The 19,104-nt window shown below is 38.0% G+C and overlaps 1 protein-coding gene across 4 annotated transcripts in view; it reads right to left on the bottom strand.

Annotated features, from left to right (window-relative positions):
* Window positions 1–19,104, bottom strand: part of hiw (MYC binding protein highwire) — a 300,830-nt gene that overhangs the window by 240,104 nt on the left and 41,622 nt on the right. For all 4 annotated transcript variants that reach the window (XM_053789308.2, XM_070094063.1, XM_070094064.1 and 1 more), the window contains 4 exons: window positions 11,862–11,990; window positions 6,120–6,322; window positions 5,346–5,580; window positions 3,604–3,763 (listed from right to left, as the gene is read on the bottom strand). In XM_053789308.2, coding sequence (XP_053645283.1) covers window positions 3,604–3,763; window positions 5,346–5,580; window positions 6,120–6,322; window positions 11,862–11,990 — 727 coding nt within the window. The remainder of the gene's footprint in view (window positions 1–3,603; window positions 3,764–5,345; window positions 5,581–6,119; window positions 6,323–11,861; window positions 11,991–19,104) is intronic.

Genomic DNA, 19,104 nt, shown 5'->3' with positions numbered 1-19,104 from the left:
TCATATTTTTGATGATTTTGTTTCTCTTAACCTACTTGCTTGTACCATTTTCTGATTGAATGGAATTTCTTTTATAAACAACCTATAATTCTCTCCAAATTCGCTATAATTTTTCTAATGCTAACTCTGTATGTCCAAACATTTATAGTAGTTAGTAAAACATTCACATTCTTAAAAAATCAATAAACATCAGTTATTCATGAGCAGGACTATCACACTCAAGCATGTCATGAATGTCTTTCTTACACATGTCAGAGACTGATTTACATATCTTTAGCTGGATAAATGATAGTGTAAGCCTGCAAATAGTGAAAAAAAAAAAATGCAGAGAAACATTTATCACATTTCGTCCAGGACTGGACTTCATCCTAGATAATCTCCAGTCCTGGATGAAGCTTTGCAATCAAAGTTTCTCTACAATATTTATTACAATATTTCATTTTGGCACTGATTATCTTCCTTAATTTTTCCTTTACCCTTCAAGGAAAATTAAGCTCCATAAACTTACCTAGCAGGCTATATTTAATATCATGGTAATAGTAGTAACAAGTACATATTAACAAGTTCCAGCGGCTTTACTGATCAAGATAAATTTGATAAAAATGAATTTGATAAAAAAAATACCACTAATTCTTGAAACCAATTGTTCCTCAAGCGGGTGAGCGGAGTATAGCCTCTCCTCACTTAGCAACAAACTCGTTTACCAACAACTCTGACTTATGACAGGCTCTCTAATCAGTGTGCATACCTAAATAATGTATATTAGAGCTGATTTCCTCTATACTGTTTATTACAGTATACAGTACACTACTGTATAAACATTTAAAAATATACTAAAAAATGTTGTAAATGGTGCAAGGGTGACATTAAAGCAATAACAAAGATGGTTGACACAAATCCACTACCATTATAGTATGCTCTTCGCTTAGCAATGAATTCATTTACCGACACAGTCTAAAACAGAATTCTGTCATTAACCGTTTCAGGGTCGAGAGGCCCTCTCCTAAACTCGTTCTCAGGGTCAAAAATTTTTTGGAAAAAAAAAAAATTATTTTTTCTTATGAAATGATAGAGAATCATTTCCCGATCATAATGACACCAAAAGTATGAAATTTGATGGAAAACTTACGGAATTATGCTCTCACGAAGTTAGTGGTCTCGACGATGTTTATGCATCGTCGATTTCGCTCACTTTGAGCCCTATTTTCAGTCAATTCCTTTGTACTAATCGACAAAAATCATATTTATTTCGCTAGAACTCCATTTTTTCTATCGAATGAGTACAAGAAACCACCCATTTACCAATTTCAACTATCCAATAAAGTGGTTAGAAATTGGCAATTTTGCCAATTTCACACAAATTTCAGAAGATGCCAATTTCTAAATAGGGTCCAGAATAAACAAGACAGACATTCCTGGCACTAAAATAACAAGTTCTCTGTTCGTCAGTCATGTCCCCAGGCCCCTCTTACATTTCTTTTGTTTCCACTTTGAATTTTTATTTTCACAAAAAATAAAAGATTTACTTTTATGCAGACTACTGCATTAGTGTAGAAATGGTATAAATAATATCAGTGCACTTGTGAAAGAATATTCGACTCACCAGTTGACGTGTATTGGATGCTTGGCATGATTTGTTTACTTTTGAACTTTGGTAAAAATTGAACATTTCTGCTACTTTGAGCTCAATTTCAAGGTACTTTTCTTTGTGAAACCAATCAATATCATCTCAATTTCTGTAATATGTCTTCCATTCTATAAAATGAGACCATGAAAACGAGAAAACAACCATAAATACCATACGAAAATACAGTGCAAAAATCGCTGTTTTAATCCAAAAACACGGTCAAAGTTTTTTTTTTCTCATTATGCACTGTGTGCTGCAGGATTTTTTTTTATACTGCGCACACTGACCACATAGACCCATTCTTTCATATGTAGGCCTACCAGCTTTCTCTTGCTAGATTTGAAGGCGCAAGAATTTAGGCATTCTAGTACGTCAATAACCCTGGTGCGTAAGCCGTACTAGTACGTCAGAAACCCTGAAAGGGTTAAGTGAGGAGAGGCTGTAGTTATAAGGCAGTAACATTATCTTGCATTGTTTATGTAGCTTGACTTTGTAAGTGCAATGCTGCCTAGCCTTAGAGTAAAATGTTTTTGAAACTATTTGTTGATAATTTCTTGACAAAGTCTGTATGTGTGCTCAAATTGTAATTAATAAATAAATAAATAAATAAATAAATACCTTGTATATAACAGGCAAGGTTTTGACACCGTAGAGAGCTCATGGGCTTATCTTATGTGGATTACAAGGAGCTTGTATTTGTTTGTACACACTGTAATACATTTGCACAATATTTAAGATATTTGTATCAGTTAACCCTTAAACTGTCCAAACAAATTTACGTTCACATGTGTAGTGCTCCAAAAGTAGATCTACGTTATTTTACACATTTTCAAAAAAAAAAAAAAAAAAAGTAGATTAAATTTCTTTTTACACATTTTCAAATGTAAAAAAAAAAAAAAGATCTACGTTTTTTTACATACTTTCAATTTATTTATTTATTATCACACTGGCCAATTCCCACCAAGGCAGGGTGGCCCGAAAAAGAAAAACTTTCACCATCATTCACTCCATCACTGTCTTGCCAGAAGGGTGCTTTACACTACAGTTTTTAAACTGCAACATTAACACCCCTCCTTCAGAGTGCAGGCACTGTACTTCCCATCTCCAGGACTCAAGCCCGGCCTGCCGGTTTCCCTGAACCCCTTCATAAATGTTACTTTGCTCACACTCCAACAGCACGTCAAGTATTAAAAACCGTTTGTCTCCATTCACTCCTACCAAACACGCTCACGCATGCCTGCTGGAAGTCCAAGCCCCTCGCACACAAAACCTCCTTTACCCCCTCCCTCCAACCTTTCCTAGGCCGACTCCTACCCCGCCTTCCTTCCACTACAGACTGATACACTCTTGAAGTTATTCTGTTTCGCTCCATTCTCTCCACATGTCCGAACCACCTCAACAACCCTTCCTCAGCCCTCTGGACAACAGTTTTGGTAATCCCGCACCTCCTCCTAACTTCCAAACTACGAATTCTCTGCATTATATTCACACCACACATTGCTCTCAGACATGACATCTCCACTGCCTCCAGCCTTCTCCTTGCTGCAACATTCATCACCCATGCTTCACACCCATATAAGAGCGTTGGTAAAACTAAACTCTCATACATTCCCCTCTTTGCCTCCAAGGACAAAGTTCTTTGTCTCCACAGACTCCTAAGTGCACCACTCACCCTTTTCCCCTCATCAATTCTATGATTCACCTCATCTTTCATAGACCTATCCGCTGACACGTCCACTCCCAAATATCTGAATACATTCACCTCCTCCATACTCTCTCCCTCCAATCTGATATCCAATCTTTCATCACCTAATACTTTCAAATGTTGAAAAAACGTAGATCTACGTTTGGACAGTTTAAGGGTTAAATTTAAACATATGATCCGAAGTTACCAGAGAGTTTAGAAATAGAAATGTTTAGTGCTGATAAAATACAGTAGAAGTAAGAACAAAACATGAAGAAATACATTTTATTACCTCCACAGCACATTATACACAGGATCAAGGCATATGGTGTGCCCAGTGAAGCATATCTGGTCTTGAGTGGAAAAGCTGCGACACTGCCCATCAGATCGGCTAATAACTAGACATTTCCATCCTTCTTCCTCCTCCTTTTTTCCACCAACTGGTAACAATACTGAAAGAAATAAAGCAATAGCTTGAATTCTCTTATTGTCACAACAGGAGACAATTAGATGAAATACATTTTAATCAGTGACTCTGATTGAAGGAGGATTTGTCACTGTTGCTCTCTGATGATGACAGTTCTCTCTGGATTGGTAGAGGAACTTGGGAATGTGTGTAAAAGAAGGAAACGAAAAGTGAACAGAGAAAAAGAGCAAAGTGATGAAAGTAAGAAAATCTAGGCAATGAAAGACTAGTTATCATATTGGAGGGAGGGAGTATGGAGGAAATGAATGTATTTAGATATCTGGGCATAGACATGTCAATAAATGGGTCTGCAAAAGATGAGGTGAAGCAAAGAATGGACAAGGGGGGCAAAAAGGTAGGTGAAGTATTGAGGCATCTGTGGAAAGACATTTATCCATGGAGGAAATGTACCAGAGTAGTGGTACCAACACTTTTATATAGGTGTGAAGCATGAACTTTAAACACAGCAGTGAAGGAGGGGCTTGAGGAAGAGGTGGTGTCAGGTTTGAGAGCAACAGGAAGATTAAATATTATACAGATAATTTAAGAGCGTATAAATTGGAAGATAGTGTGAGATTACCAGAGGTATAATTCAGAGGGCAAAGGAGTGGTTGTTGAAGTGGTTTGGGCATTTCAAGAGGGGGCAAAATACTATGACGAAGTGGGTATATAAAGCCAGGATGAAAGGAAGGACGGGTAGAGGTCATCTCATGAAAAGTTAGAGGGACAGTTTAAAGGTTTTGAGAGCTAGGGGCTTGAGCATCCACCAAGCTTAAGAACATGCTTGATCCGAGTGGAGACAAGTGGTTTTTACAGCTTGACATGCTGCTGGAGTGAGCAAAATAACATTTATGAAGGGATTAAGGAAAACTGGTTAACCGGACCTGGGTCCTAGAGGTGTGAGAAAGAGAACCCGCACTCTGAGAGAGGGGTGGTGATTTTGGAGTTTGAAGGGTCTTTGAATTGTGATGTCTATGCACTTCTGGCAAGAGAGTTATTGAATAAATGGTGGTCAATATGTTTTCCTTTTTTTGGGTCATCTTACCATGGTGGTAAACTAGTATAGTAAGAAAAAAAAAGACTAAATTAATTTTATAATCAAAGTTAGTATGGCTTATCAAGAGCCCTCAGACAAAAATGAAACTGTATCTAGGAAGGTACTTAGAAATGTTAGATGTTTATAAATATTTATTACATAACATAAACACTTGATTCCAGTTTCAGGTGGATACATTGTAACCACTCACATTGTCTTTCAGTCATCCACTGAATCTTATTAGACTACCAAATAGAGCAGATATAACTTGTCCTTCATTTTTCAAGGTAAGAGGATTCTCTGAACAATAAATTAACTTGTCTGCACAATGAAAGTTACGAAATGTTGGAGCACAGAATCATGTGAGCCAAACAAAGTGGGGGAGGACTCCTCCATTCACAATTTCAAGAAGAGGTATGACAGAGCCCAGGAGGCCAGAATCTATTAGACTTCAGTCAAGTAAACCCAAGAGACAGGGTCAGAAGCTGTGTCTCAGTCCCCACAACAACATAAATACATATACTGTATTCACCTAAACAATTGCTGTTGGCAACAACAGCAGCAGCACTAAGATTATGAGCATTGATGAGACTTTGATCTAGCTTAACGTAAGTGACATCAGCAGATACACCAATCCATGTTGCTCGACATCCAAGTCTTGGTCCAATGCCAGGAACCAGGCCAGGCACAGAGTACCAGGGGCAACGGCCACGACTACTGCCTTCCCCGGCATCACTCTGAGGGGCACCTCGACCAAGTTGACCTTTCTGCAAAACATAAAAATATGCTTGATCAGATTACAGCAAACTCTAGTGCAGCATGTGTTTTACTATGCATTTTTATCAAGGCACTGTTTATGTAATGAAGCCACAGCATTTTAGAGCATAACCATATCTTAACAGGGCATTGTTGAGCCTGGGAGAGAATTACAAAACTTTTCTCCGGTAATGCTCATAAACAAAGTAACTTCAGTAATATATGTTAGGATGGCAAATATGAGGATAGCCTTCTAAAATCTTAACAGACTCTTTAAGATCACTTTTCACTACATATGCACAACTATTCTTTGTGTATGCAGTGAGAGTGTGCAGAACCCTCACCTACCCAAAAACAAAGCAAAACTAGAAATTCTGATGTATGCCTCTATGTAAATAATAAAAATAAACATATCTGTTACCAACCTAATCTGCACAATATTACAACTGTGAAATGCATACATCTATAATTATTACTGTACTGGCATTATTGCTATTATTATTATTATTATTATTATTATTATTAGTTAAGGTTCAATTTTGATTCTTACCTGAAAATCTCCACAACTGTAAATTTGTCCATTTGAAGTTAAGAAAACTGTATGATTGCTTCCTGCAGCCACTTGTGTCACACGTACATTAGGAGGCAAGCGAATCATGACTGGAGATCCCCGTGAAATCAGATCCCCGACTCCAAGCTGACCATAGCTATTGCTCCCCCATGTGTACGTCTCTCCGTTGGCACACAAAACAACTGTGTAAGCATGATGGTTTATAAATATTATGAAATAACTCATGGAATGGGCAGGATTCGAGCTCATGGCAAGCCAGTCCTAAAAGTGGCTTGCCAACAGTTTGAATCCCGTCTGCGAGCTATTTACAATTATGTTTTTAAGACTTCATGAATCATAAACTGCTTTAAAGTTCATAAACACCTTAGTAAAATTAAATATTACTGACAATGGTTTAAAACTGCAATTCATACTGGAAAACAGAACTGTCAAGATTTGAAAATAGTTTCCGTGTCCATATTGCACTAGTTTAAGAAGAATACAGCATCAAAGGTTTTCTATACAAGTATAAATGGTATATTTTGATAATCACATATACAATACTGCACTTATTCTGAGCAATATTAAATTGTAGACTGTATTAAGTACTCTTATTATGGCTTTATATATACAATATAGAGTGGGAGAGGCACTGTTAAGAAATTTTAATGAAAATAAGAAAAAATTTTGGAGTGAGTTAAACAAGTTAAGAAAGCCTAGGGAAAGTATGGATTTGTCAGTTAAAAACAGAGTAGGGGAGTTAGTAGATGGGGAGATGGAGGTATTAGGTAGATGGCGAGAATATTTTGAGGAACTTTTAAATGTTAAGGAAGAAACAGAGGCAGTAATTTCATGCACTGGTCAGGGAGGTATACCATCGTTTAGGAGTGAAGAAGAGCAGAATGTAAGTGTGGGGGAGGTACGTGAGGCATTACGTAAAATGAAAGGGGGTAAAGCAGCTGGAACTGATGGGATCATGACAGAAATGTTAAAAGCAGGGGGGGATATAGTGTTGGAGTGGCTGGTACTTTTGTTTAATAAATGTATGAAAGAGGGGAAGGTACCTAGGGATTGGCGGAGAGCATGTATAGTCCCTTTATATAAAGTGAAAGGGGACAAAAGAGACTGTAAAAATTATAGAGGAATAAGTTTACTGAGTATACCAGGAAAAGTGTACGGTAGGGTTATAATTGAAAGAATTAGAGGTAAGACAGAATGTAGGATTGCGGATGAGCAAGGAGGTTTCAGAGTGGGTAGGGGATGTGTAGATCAAGTGTTTACATTGAAGCATATATGTGAACAGTATTTAGATAAAGGTAGGGAAGTTTTTATTGCATTTATGGATTTAGAAAAGGCATATGATAGAGTGGATAGAGGAGCAATGTGGCAGATGTTGCTAGTATATGGAATAGGTGGTAAGTTATTAAATGCTGTAAAGAGTTTTTATGAGGATAGTGAGGCTCAGGTTAGGGTGTGTAGAAGAGAGGGAGACTACTTCCCGGTAAAAGTAGGTCTTAGACAGGGATGTGTAATGTCACCATGGTTGTTTAATATATTTATAGATGGGATTGTAAAGGAAGTAAATGCTAGGGTGTTCGGGAGAGGGGTGGGATTAAATTTTGGGGAATCAAATTCAAAATGGGAATTGACACAGTTATTTTTTTGCTGATGATACTGTGCTTTTGGGAGATTCTAAAGAAAAATTGCAAAGGTTAGTGGATGAGTTTGGGAATGTGTGTAAAGGTAGAAAGTTGAAAGTGAACATAGAAAAGAGTAAGGTGATGAGGGTGTCAAATGATTTAGATAAAGAAAAATTGGATATCAAATTGGGGAGGAGGAGTATGGAAGAAGTGAATGTTTTCAGATACTTGGGAGTTGACGTGTCGGCGGATGGATTTATGAAGGATGAGGTTAATCATAGAATTGATGAGGGAAAAAAGGTGAGTGGTGCGTTGAGGTATATGTGGAGTCAAAAAACGTTATCTATGGAGGCAAAGAAAGGAATGTATGAAAGTATAGTAGTACCAACACTCTTATATGGGTGTGAAGCTTGGGTGGTAAATGCAGCAGCGAGGAGGTGGTTGGAGGCAGTGGAGATGTCCTGTTTAAGGGCAATGTGTGGTGTAAATATTATGCAGAAAATTCGGAGTGCGGAAATTAGGAAAAGGTGTGGAGTTAATAAAAGTATTAGTCAGAGGGCAGAAGAGGGGTTGTTGAGGTGGTTTGGTCATTTGGAGAGAATGGATCAAAGTAGAATGACATGGAAAGCATATAAATCTATAGGGGAAGGAAGGCGGGGTAGGGGTCGTCCTCGAAAGGGTTGGAGAGAGGGGGTAAAGGAGGTTTTGTGGGCAAGGGGCTTGGACTTCCAGCAAGCGTGCGTGAGCGTGTTAGATAGGAGTGAATGGAGACGAATGGTACTTGGGACCTGACGATCTGTTGGAGTGTGAGCAGGGTAATATTTAGTGAAGGGATTCAGGGAAACCGGTTATTTTCATATAGTCGGACTTGAGTCCTGGAAATGGGAAGTACAATGCCTGCACTTTAAAGGAGGGGTTTGGGATATTGGCAGTTTGGAGGGATATGTTGTGTATCTTTATATGTGCATGCTTCTAAACTGTTGTATTCTGAGCACCTCTGCAAAAACAGTGATAATGTGCAAGTGTGGTGAAAGTGTTGAATGATGATGAAAGTATTTTCTTTTTGGGGATTTTCTTTCTTTTTTGGGTCACCCTGCCTCGGTGGGAGACGGCCGACTTGTTGAAAAAAAAAATATATATATATATACAATACTAATTTTGGAGCGAGATAAACAAGTTAAGAAAGCCTAGGGAAAGAATGGATTTGTCAGTTAAAAACAGAGTAGGGGAGTTAGATGGGGAGATGGAGGTATTGGGTAGATGGCGGGAATATTCTGAGGGACTTTTAAATGTCGACGAAGAAAGGGAGGCGGTAATTTCATGCACTGGCCAGGGAGGTATACAATCTTTTAGGAGTGAAGAAGAGCAGGATGTAAGTGTGGGGGAGGTGCGTGAGGTATTACATAGAATGTTAGGGGGTAAAGCAGCTGGAACTGACGGGATCATGACAGAAATGTTAAAAGCGGGGGAGGGGGGGGATATAGTGTAGGAGTGGTTGATATTTTTGTTTAATAAATGTATGAAAGAAGGGAAGGTACCTAGGGATTGGCAGAGAGCATGTATAATTCCTTTATATAAAGGGAAGGGTGACAAAAGAGATCGTAAAAATTATTGAGGAATAAGTTTACTGAGTATACCAGGAAAAGTGTATGGTAGGGCTATTATTGAAAGCCTTAGAAGCAAGACAGAATGTAGGATTGCAGATGAGCAAGGAGGTTTTAGAGTGGGTAGGGGATGTGTAGATCAAGTGTTTACATTGAAGCATATATGTGAACAGTATTTAGTTAAAGGTAGGAAAGTTTTCATTGCATTTATGGATTTAGAAAAGGCATATGATAGAGTGGATAGGGGAGCAATGTGGCAGAAATGGCAAGTATATGGAATAGGTAGTAAGTTACTAAATGCTGTAAAGAATTTTTATGAGGATAGTGAGGCTCAGGTTAGGGTGTGTAGAAGAGACGGAGACTATTTCCCGGTAAAAGTAGGTCTTAGACAGGGATGTGCAATGTCACCATGGTTGTTAAATATAGTATTTATAGATGCAGTTGTAAAGGAAGTAAATGCTAATGTGTTGGAGAGAGGGGTGGGATTAAATTATGGGGAATCAAACACAAAATGGGAATTGACACAGTTACTTTTTGCTGATGATACTGTGCTTATGGGAGATACTAAAGAAAAGTTGCAAAGGTTAGTGGACGAGTTTGGGAGTATGTGTAAAGGTAGAAAGTTGAAAGTGGACAAAAGAGTAAGGTGATGAGGGTATCAAATGATTTAGATAAATAAAAATTGGATATCAAATTGGAGAGGAGGAGTATGGAAGAAGTGAATGTTTTCAGATATTTGGGAGTTGACGTGTCAGCGGATGGATTTATGAAGGATAAGGTTAACCATAAAACTGATGAGTGGTGCATTGAGGTATATGTGGAGACAAAAAACATCATCTATGGAGGCAAAGAAGGGAATGTATTAAATTATATTGGTACCAACATTCTTATATGGGTGTGAAGCTTGGGTTGTTAACGCTGCAGTGAGGAGGCGATGGAGATGTCCTGTCTAAGGGCAATGTGTGGTGTAAATTTTATGCAGAGAATTCAGAGTGTGGAAATTAGGAGGTGTGGAGTTCATAAAAGTATTAGTCAGAGGTCTGAAGAGGGGTTGTTGAGGTGGTTTGGTCATTTAAGAGAGAATGATCAAAATAGAATGACATGGAGAGCGTATAAATCTGTAGGGGAAGGAAGGCAGGGTAGGGGTAGTCCTCGAAAAGGTTGGAGGGAGGGGGTAAAGGAGGTTTTGTAGGCGAGGGGCTTGGACTTCCAGCAAGCATGCGTGAGCGTGTTAGATAGGAGTGAATGGAGACGAATGGTATTTGAGACCTGACGAGCTGTTGGGGTGTGAGCAGGGTAATATTTAGTGAAGGGATTCAGGGAAACCGGTTATTTTTATATAGCCGGACTCATGTACTGGAAATGGGAAGTACAATGCCTGCATTTTAAAGGAGGGGTTTGGTATATGCTTCTGAACTATTGTGTTCTGGGCACCTCTGCAAAAACAGTGATTATGTATGAGTGAGGTGAAAGTGTTGAATGATGATGAAAGTATTTTCTTTTTGGGGATTTTTTCTTTCTTTTTGGGTCACCCTGCCTCGGTGGGAGACGGCCAACTTGTTAAAAAAAAAATATACAATACTGAACGGGAAGTCCTCAATGTCATTTCGTTATAACTTTAATGAGAAAAAGAAATCAATTCCTGGTTAGGAATGGAAAATATAGAAAGATTTAAATACTATCTGGATGGTGAACATGCATCATATAACTCTCCATGTCTGCTAATAGCCATACAAATGAAAGCTTTAAGTTTATTTCAAGATCTAAAGAAAAAACAGGGTTCTAGTGATGAAAGTGAAACCTTTGTGGCAAGTTGTGGTTGTTTTGAATGTTTCAAGAAATATTTTTACCTGCATAACATACAAATAACAGGCAAATCTGAAAGTGCTGACAAAGTAGCCACAGCTGCTTTCCCAGCTTTACTATTATGTCAATTTCCTCTCTTATGGATGTTTAATGATATGTAGCGTGTTTCTAATATATTTCTGAAAAAATATGATACCTAAAATGATAAAATGTCAATAACAGAATAAATATACGACTCTATAGCACCCCAGAGTGACATTCTCCATAGTCATGGCATCTACAGCACTACTGCCCTTCCTCTCAGCTCTCCCTTGCCGTAGGAACTTAACTCTTTGCTTATATCACTTAGCCTATGGTAAAATTGGTTTTTGTTATACATTGTTTCCCTTAAAGTCACAGTTTCCAAGAACCTATCAATGACGTTGAGTGAGCACTTCCTCTACTTATTTTCGGCAATATTAGTTTTCTAGTTTGGTTTGAAGATAATATGCAGATTATAACCATCTTCCTGAAGGACTGGCTACTAAAACCTACATAGTTAAAAATATCCAGTTACAAAATGAATATACAGCCTTCCTCATTTTCACAAAAGTTTAGAACCTAGGATAAGTTAACAGATAATACCGAGTAAAAATTTTTTTGAGCGATTTACGATCATAAACTATAGTTTACCATAATAAGAGTGTTCCTACCAGAATGATGAAGGCCACAGGTAACTTGTATCACAGGTGAGGAGCCAGTCAAGTGGACCCTTGCTGGAGACAGCGCAGCAATCTTGCTTGCATCTCTCTCCTGGTCACTCCCAATTCCATCTTCTGCTACTGTAGAGACATTATTTCAAAGTTTAAACAATGTGAATAGAAATTAGATGATAATACAATATAGTAGTGGTTCACAGAAATTATGGAGTCTGTAATAGGAGATATATCTTACTAACAACTAAATAAAATGCAATAGTTTAAGGGTGTATTTCTGGTATGGCATTGCCAACAGATAAAAGAGGAGGAAAAAGGCATCACAGTGCTTTTTGGCCCATGAGATCTCCTGTCAAACAGGTCATCCTGCATGGCCCTGTTTCTCCTTCTTTACAGGCAGGCCTAATTAGCTAATTACTGTATTAGCAAAGTGAGCTGTGGAAACTATTTAGTGATGTGATAGACAATTTAAGGATAGATCTTGCCACTTAATAAGAGCCACCACTGCTTATGCATAAGCTGCTTTCAAATAGGTGATCTCTCTGATCGCTCTTGTGTGTATTAGAGGATCACTCATACTTTAGGAAAACATTAAATTCAACTGTCACTAAGTTTATCAAATTAAATATATGTATAATGAATGAAATCTACACCATGATGTATATTAATTTATGCCTCAGTTTCAGAAGAATTTTTTGAAAAAAAAAAAAAAAAAAACAGAGGTACCTATGGCACATTATCTTGTCATTTCTGGGTCAGATATGAGAGAATTTAGAGGATAGACCTAAGGCACTTGGAAGAATGGAGACCTTACCAACACAGTTAATAGTCTGATGAACGGCTGAGATGTCCAGAGAAATTAGAATCAAGATTATATCTATGTTATGTGATGGGTTCTGGGGTTCATTGCCTCTGCAGCCTAGTTTCAGACTAGGCTTCCTAAATTGGAAAGAAAATATTGCAGGAATAAGAGCTAATAAGAAGTACACAGAAAAAGATATGTGAAAATATAGTGGGTGTAAGCAGAAGTTTGTAGGATAAGATTTACCTGCCAGCAAATCTGTCAAAGTGCAAAACCTTTAATTAGCAATTTTCCATTTTGCACTCAATGACAGGAGGATAGTACAGTACCTCCCTGGACGAGTGTTGTCTACAAACCTATTACAGTACCTCTTGCCAACCTTTTTTTTTTTTTTTTTTCAACAAGTCGGCCGTCTCCCACCGAGGCAGGGTGAACCAAAAAAAAAAAGAAAGAAAATCCCCAAAAAGAAAATATTTTCATCATCATTCAACACTTTCACCACACTCACACATTATCACTGTTTTTGCAGAGGTGCTCAGAATACAACAGTTTAGAAGCATATACGTATAAAGATACACAACACATCCCTCCAAACTGCTAATATTCCAAACCCCTCCTTTAAAGTGCAGGCATTGTACTTCCCATTTCCAGGACTCAAGTCCGACTATATGAAAATAACCGGTTTCCCTAAATCCCTTCACTAAATATTACCCTGCTCACGCTCCAACAGATCGTCAGGTCCCAAGTACCATTCGTCTCCATTCACTCCTATCTAACACGCTCACGCACGCTTGCTGGAAGTCCAAGCCACTCGCCCACAAAACCTCCTTTACCCCCTCTCTCCAACCCTTTCGAGGACGACCCCTACTTGCCAACCTATTACCTATTAATGACTTATTCAGACTAACAGAATTGAATCATGCCACTATTCATTCTCCTCAATTTTTTTTTATTTAATATATGAGTGTATAGTGGTATTAACACTTTTATATCAGTGTGAGGTATGGGTTTCAAATGATGCAGCAAGGAGGTGGCTAGTGCAAGTGAAGATGTCATATTTGAGAGCAATGTATAGTATGAATGTCGTGCAGAAAATTCGGAATGTAGAAATTAAGAGGCAACGTGGGGTCACCAAGGGTATAATTTGGAGGGCTGAGAAAGGGTTGGTGAGGTAGTTTAGGCATGTAGAGAGAATGGAGAGGGATAGGATGATGAAGAGGATGTATAAATCTTGGGTAGGGGCCATCCCAGGAATGGTTTGTAAGAGGGGGTAAATGAGGCTTTGACTTTTAAGGGCTTGAGTATCTAGCAGGCTTGAATGTTGCAACCCCCAATCCCGAGGTGTCTCCTGGTGTTGCAAAAAAAAAAAAAAAAAAAAAAAAAAAAAAAAATCTTTTCCCGATTGTAATGACACCAAAAAAACGAAATTTGATGGAAAACTGGCAGAATTACGCTCTCGCAAAGTTAGCGACCTCGGCGATATTTACAAATTGGCGATTTCGCCCAGTTTGAGCCCTATTTTTCAGCTAATTCCATTGTTCCAGTCGACCAAACTCACAGATATTTCTTTAGAACTCCATTTTTTCTATCGATAGAGTACAAGAAACTGCCCATTTACCTATTTTAACTACCCAATAACGTGATCAGAAATTTGTAATTTGGTCAATTTCACGAAAATTAAAAAATATGACAATTTCAAAACAGGGTCCAGAATGAACAATGCAGACATTCCTGGCTCTAAAATAACATTTTCTTTGTTCATGAGTCAGAGGGGCTCTGATATTACTCTTGCTTTCTATTTTGAATTTTTATTCAAACAAAAAATAGAAGATTTACTGTTATGCAGACTACTGCAATACTGTAATAATTGTACAAATAATGTCAACCCATTCATGACTGCATATTAGAATGGCTAGTTGGACATTTATTGGAAAATGACATCATTTGTTTACTTTTGAACATTGGCAAAAATCAAACATTTCCCCTACTTTGAGCTCCATTTCCAGGTTCTTTTTATAGTAAGACCAATCAAAATCACCTCTATTTCTATAATATGTTTTCCATTCTATCAAATGAGACCAAGAAAACGAGAATACAACTATAAATACTATACGAAAATAGACCACAAATTCGGCATTTTAATTAAAAAAAAGAGTCAGAGTTTTTTTTTCTCATTATGCACTGCGTGCTCCAGGATTTTTTTTATATGGTGCACACTGACCACACAGACCCATTCTCTCACATGTGGGCCTACCAGCTTTCTCCTGCTTGATTTGAAGCCGCTGGAATTTATGAGTATATATACGTCAAACACGGTACCTCGTAAGACGTATATATACGACAGAAACAGTCAAAGGGTTAATGGACATGGTGCTGCAATGTTAGCAGGGTAACATTTATGAAGGGATTCAGGGGAAACAGGTTAGCTGAACTTAAGTCCTGGAGGTGGGAAAGGCAGTGATTGCATTCTGAAGGAGTGGGGATGTTGTAGTCAGAGGGCAATCTGAAGTGTGAAGTCAGCACACTTCTGGCATGAGAGCAATTTAATGAATGACGGTGAGTGTGTTTCCTTCTTTAAGTCATCCTACCTTGGCGGAAGACGGCTACTGAAGTAAAAATAAAATGATACCTGGTACATACATTATAGTATGGGAATTTGCTAGTGGTATATACCGTACAACCAACACACATCATCATCTGGTACACTGGTTGTATTTTGCTAATATTTTCAAACTCACTCATCATATTCACATTCAGTTATCCTAGTTAAACACTCCTTACATATTTGAATACCCAATCGTATTGTTGAGTGCACTACATATATGCCATGTCTATCCCATTCCCCATTATCACTCCCACCCAGATTAGAATGTATTGCACATCCACTAACAGTGCTCACAAACATACCTACAATATACAAACACTCAAGCCAACTTATCATTCTTTTAGTCGAGATGACAGACACAAAACAACATAAGCTTTTATTATAACATTTTCCTCAGAGAGCTTCATCAGGTTAAAAAAAAAAAAAAAAAAAAAAAAGTCAACTACTCCTTATATAGGCAGTCTAGTCAGGTGAGGTACTGAAGCGAGGCCCCTGGGCCATGTGACTTGGGCTGGTGCACAGGTGATCAGGTGAGAGCTGGTGACTAAGAACATCAGTGAGAATATAGTTTAGCAAACATAAAAGCATTTTGGCATTGCTCTACAGTGACAAAAATTTGAATGATGGCAACTACCATGCATTTCCTCCTGACTCTATCTTCCTCCTTTAACTCCTTATATAGACTATCCAGTCACCTAACCTGACAGTCTATGTAAGGAGTTGTTGACATGTTTTCTGTAACTTAATAAACACTAGAGGGAAACCTTTTTATGATAACTGTTTATACTATTTCATTTGCCTCTGTCATCTACCTGTCAGCTCACTTGCTGTTTTTACCATTATTTTGGTTACCAAACTAACACAACACCTGACTCAGAAATCAGTTCCAATTTTACAAGGGCCCATTTACTGTATTAAGATGAACACTGATATGACAAAATATCAAACACATTTTTAAATATATTTTACCTCATAAGGATATACAATAGGCACAAAGCACTATGTATACAGTACAGTATCTCCATTCACATAATGTGAATTTTACACATCAACGGAATGGAACTGTAAACTTCCATTTTATGACTTATGAGGAACAAGACATCAATACACAAAACATACAAATGCAAAAAAAATTAGCCTATCCCATTGAACACAGAGGATCAAGCTAACTCATTGCCATAAATTTTCCTTATATAAAGACAAGGACACAAGCTCCAATCTCATTACACATATGCCAGGCAGACAACAAGGGGATGCAGGCAAAACTAAGTCATGTCTTGATGCTCATCAGTCAAAATTGGGATCTCACAGGCAAGTGAAGGGTTTAATGTTTTTTGTGGCTAGTTAAGGATGGCCTCAAGATTCTAAGTGAACCAGCATACCAAATGAAAGAATAAAGATGATGGAGTCCTTACCAGAGTACAAAACATACCGTGTATATCATAAAACTGATTATATAGACTGTTTGACTGCCGACTTAAAAGTAAGAGGCTATTCACTGTACTTATATACACTTGATAATTAATTATCCAGCCCCTTTGGAAAAAGGGGAAGAGGGAAGTGCTTAAAATTTTCAACATCAGACAATCACATATTTCATGACTCCTTTGTTTGGCACATTCCTTTTACTCATTATCTCTTTAGGTCCCAGACTGAACAATATAGCTGGATAATGTTGAAAGCCAAATAACCAATCACTGGATAATCAACAACCTACTGCATATAGTCTTACCAATGTGAAGAAGTTACTACTAAGACTGCAGCCACACAATAATGTAGATATGTATAAGAAGTTTTGCACAATGGCTGTGGTGATCTGGCGATGGGAGTGAAAATTACTAACTATTCCATAATCTTTTATGCAGTGTGTGTGTGTTGACCAACTTACATCATGTACATTAATACATATGCTAATGGTTAAATGACAAGAAAAAATTTGTACAGATAAATATTTGTAATGATAATTCAAATGTGAAGAGAGCCAACCTGCAATTTAATGGAACCAAAAATAAGATATCTGACTGATAAGAAAGGGAAACTACATTACGGCCTACCTGTGGCCCATATAACAAAAAGTGTCGAGTGAAAAAGTCTGAATAATAGGAAGTTGAATTAGTCACCCTTGCTTAACAGAAGTGATTTGTTCAACAAACACCTGTCTCTAAGAGAGGTGATGTTAAAAAAAATTCATCTCGTACATTCCAATTACACATATACAGTACAGTGGACCCCCGGTATTCGATGGCATCAGTATTCGATAAATCCGGTATTTGATGCATTTTAACGCAAAATTTTCGCCTCGGTATTCGATACGATTCGTACGTGTCCACGTGTGGCCTGAACTGCCCCGTGTGTGCCAGTGTTTACAAGCCAGCCAGTGTGCGCGCATCTAAGGATACATTCGGTACATTCCATATTATCATTGTTTTTGGTGCTTGTTTCTGCAAAATAAGTCACCATGGGCCCCAAGAAAGCTTCTAGTGCCAACCCTGTGGTAAAAAGGGTGAGAATTAGTATGGAAATTAAGAAAGATTTTGAAGGGTTTGGGGCTAACCCTGAGAAGCCTATGCCAGTTGTGGAATCCATTGTGCCTACTTCAAAAATTAAGGAAATATGTGCACAGTGGGTTGAACTGCAAACATTTATGGATGAAAATCACCCTAACACAGCTATTGTAAGCCGTGCTGGTGACTATTACAATGACAATGTTGTGGCCCATTTTAGACAAATCGTAAAGGAACGGGAGGTACAGAGCTCTATGGACAGATTTGTTGTGTGACAGAGGTCCAGTGACTCTCAAGCTGGTCCTAGTGGCATTAAAAGAAGAAGGGAAGTAACCCCGGAAAAGGACTTGCTACCTCAAGTCCTAATGGAAGGGGATTCCCATTCTAAACACTAACACCATCCACACACTCTCCTCCTCCGATCCCATCAATCATCACCAGATCTTCATTAAAGGTAAGCGTCAATTATTCTATTGTTATTGTAATTATTTTATTGCATTAAACTTAATATTTAATGTGGTAAAAAATTTTTTTTCATACTTTTGGGCGTCTTGCACGGATTAATTTGATTTCCATTATTTCTTATGGGGAAAATTGATTCACTTTTCGATATTTTCGGTATTCGATGAGCTCTCAGGAATGGATTAATATCGAATATCGGGGGTCCACTGTACTTTAATCGAAAATTCATATCTCTAAAGAGTCCAATATAAATACAGTACTTAAGGTATTCCTAGGTAGTAGGTTGGTAGACAGCAACCATCCAGGGAGGTACTACCGTCCTGCCAAGTGAGTGTAAAATGAAAGCCTGTAATTGTTTTACATGATGGTAGGATTGCTGGTGTCCTTTTTTCTGTCTCATTAACATACAAGATTTCAGGTACATCTTGCTACTTCTACTTACACATAGGTCACACTACACATACATGTACAAGCATATATATACACACCGATCTGGGTTTTCTTCTATTTTCTTTCTAGTTCTTATTCTTGTTTATTTCCTCTTATCTCCATGGGAAGTGGAACAGAATTCTTCCTCCGTAAACCACGCGTGTTGTAAGAGGCAACTAAAATGCCGGGAGCAAGGGGCTAGTAACCTCTTCTCCTGTATATATTATTAAATGTAAAAGGAGAAACTTTCGTTTTTCCTTTTGGGCCACCCCGCCTCGGTGGGATACGGCCGGTGTGTTGAAAGAAAGAAGACTTAAGGTATTCTATGTACCAGAAAGTACAGCACTTTTTTCTAAGAAAAACACCGTATGTAGTTATAGGTAAGAGACTGGGGGCAATGATCTTAAGTATGCATTTGTCTGCCTTGGATAATATTAA

Source organism: Cherax quadricarinatus, chromosome 44 (assembly GCF_038502225.1).
Source record: "Cherax quadricarinatus isolate ZL_2023a chromosome 44, ASM3850222v1, whole genome shotgun sequence".
NCBI lineage: Eukaryota > Metazoa > Arthropoda > Malacostraca > Decapoda > Parastacidae > Cherax > Cherax quadricarinatus.
The sequence above is the reverse complement of the archived record's forward strand: the minus strand, read 5'-3'. Positions and strand labels throughout refer to the sequence as shown.